This window comes from Aptenodytes forsteri, unplaced genomic scaffold (assembly GCF_000699145.1).
Source record: "Aptenodytes forsteri isolate BGI_AS27 unplaced genomic scaffold, ASM69914v1 C13740503, whole genome shotgun sequence".
NCBI classification, from domain to species: domain Eukaryota; kingdom Metazoa; phylum Chordata; class Aves; order Sphenisciformes; family Spheniscidae; genus Aptenodytes; species Aptenodytes forsteri.
This window is the reverse complement of record NW_008804326.1, coordinates 1-2,505: the sequence shown is the minus strand read 5'-3', so window position 1 is coordinate 2,505 and position 2,505 is coordinate 1. Positions and strand designations below refer to the sequence as shown.

At 43.8% G+C, this 2,505-nt stretch overlaps 1 protein-coding gene across 1 annotated transcript; it reads left to right on the top strand.

The window, feature by feature from the left end:
• Positions 1 to 862: 862 nt before the first annotated feature.
• Positions 863 to 2,398, top strand: LOC103907182 (the record flags this gene model as incomplete). Its single annotated transcript, XM_009289294.2, has 2 exons — positions 863 to 943; positions 1,417 to 2,398. Coding segments are annotated over 2 exons (609 nt in total), but the record flags the coding sequence as incomplete, so codon positions are not given.
• Between the last annotated feature and the right edge of the window lie 107 nt (positions 2,399 to 2,505).

The window sequence follows — 2,505 nt, the reverse complement described above, 5'->3', positions numbered from 1 at the left end:
TCCCGGCAGAGCCCGGGGCGGCGTCTGCCCCTCTGCCGCCGCTCCTCGGCTGCGTGCGGCTGGGCTCGCCGCTCCTCGGGGCCGGGAGAGCTGCGACGGCTACCGGCAAACCTGCCGCTGGGCTCCGGCATTTCAGGAGCCGTCCAGGCGAAATGTATCTTTCTGAAATTGAACCAGAAGTACAACCGTGTACTGTAATCGCCTAAAGATTTCCCACCGCGTTTTCTGGTGGTGTAATTCACGGACAGTTCTCACTGAAATGCAGCAGGGTGCTGGGTTTTTTTGAAGTCTTTCACAGGCAGAAGCTGATTGTAAAGTGGGGAGGAGTTTTGGGTTGGGCCAAAATGTTTTAAGTGGTGCTGGGGTTGAAAATAGAGCTGGAAAAGAAGCCCGTAGACTTGCCGTTTTCAGTTCTTGGCCCCTTTAAACCTTTCAGTGGCAGCATTTCCAGCGCATTCAGAGGGGATCAAAGTACGAGAGCTGGAAGTTGGGTCATGACAATGTCTTTGAAGTTAAAAGTATTTAAGTAGAGAATATGCTGATAGTACGAGTGTAAAAAGCGTAAATTGAGATTAGATATATTAAATTGGCCTTGGTGATCTTACCTTATGAGAGAAAGACAGTGGAGTAGTCTGTGCAGCAAACTCCGTTATCAGTGATGAAGTTTGTTATGCTATGCTGTTCCTTCTCCCAACCCCCCCAAAAAATACAAGTACTATTACATTTTTGCCCCCGCTTAGCAAAATCAGTAGCCATCAAGTGTTTACTTTTATTGTAGGTACATAGGTTAGATGAAGCACGTTGGGTGAGTTGTGCTGCGTGGGTTTTGTTTTGTTATGTGTGGTATTCTTTCCTTCTGTAGTATAGATTCTTCGGAGAGCCTGTGGTAGAAGCTTGTGTTGAAAATGGTGCAAGCTGCATTGACATCAGTGGAGAGCCCCAGGTACGTGACAGTAGAAAAAATGCTACCTTATATCAAGGATCTATTAAAGGAGCATTTGTTTAGTGTGTTTCATGTTTCTGCCAATGTTTTTGAACGTGAAGACAAATTCTGTCTCCTGATCTACAATTTAAGATGCATTAATTATTTTAAAGTACATTAATGTCTGTTGTATAGTTTTCTTAGGTTTAGACAAGAGCCTCTCAGGTTCTCTCTGGAAAGCCAAAATCTTTGAATTCTGCTTTAAGTCTCGGTTGTGATTCTACGTGGGACTTTTGTATAGATCACATTTCTTTGCACTGCTGTGACGCTTTCATACCATAAAACGGGAATAGTATGCATCGGTCTTAAAGATGCTTGTAAGCGGTTTGAAGTATGTAGGGTGCTACGATGTGACAGTAAAGCGCTGACGGCTAATACTGGGCATGGCCAAATACGGAGTGGTGCTTAAAATGTTTGTTCTGACTGTGTTTTAGTTTCTGGAAGGAACGTACCTGAAATACAACGAAAAAGCTGCGGAAAAGGGAGTATATGTCATTGGAAGCTGTGGCTTTGACTCTGTACCAGCCGATATGGGAGTACTGTACACCAGAGACAAGCTGAAAGGTGACTTAGTCAAGTGTGACCTTAATGCTGAAAAAGAAACGTGGATGATGCTTTCATCTGGTTTCCTGAAGCAGCAGCGCTTGTGTGGAAACTCGTTTGGTCTCTCTTTTTGCCTGCCTTTACCAGCTGACCAGTTTCAACCAAATCTGGTAGATAAACGTTTAAAAGTAAATCCTGTTCCCATTAGATTGGAGAGAATGGATCGTTGGGTAGAGGAGGGATTCAAGGTAATGTTGCTCACTGAGAGAACAGAGCCTTCAGCTGCCAGCAGCGGGTTGCTCAGCCAGCGTGTGGACGTCCCTAGGCAAGCCTCAGCGCACTGCCTCTTGTGCAGTGGGAATCTTGTAGGCAAGAGACAGTGGGGACCGGAAAGCTGCAGGAAAGGGATTGCAAATTAGTGGGTAATCGGGTTTTGTAAGTTTCCTTTTTCTACCGCAAGCGCTGTATGAGTGTAAGTAGATGGACAGTGCCATAGAATGCCTTTTTCTTTAAGAGCAGCTAGACCGTAACTGAAAGAGGATAAATGTATTTGAGAAAAGATGCAAGCTGTTTTAATTCTATGCAAGTAGTATTTGATCCTAATCTCAAAGGAGGGTACTTTGTTCATTAGGTCTGACTTTCAGTTGGAAGGGCCGATAAGAGTATCCAAATGTTTTGCTTCTACGTACTATTAAAACTGCTATTAAGTGGGATTGCTTTACACTGGAGTGTATCATCAACTTTCAGGTTAAGAAAACCCAATCTGGATCTGATTGGAGGGAGAGGAGAGGCGTGGAAATGAGTATCTGGTTGCTCCTGGGATTATAACTTGATGTCTGATACTTGTTTTGAATAAAGATGTCTTTTTATCTCTTCCTATATTGACTTTATGGTATTATCACTCGTCTGTCCAGTTGCTTGCTATATTGAAATTTCCCCACGCAAGTACAGTTTTACAATCTCAGAAGGAACTGAGCAAA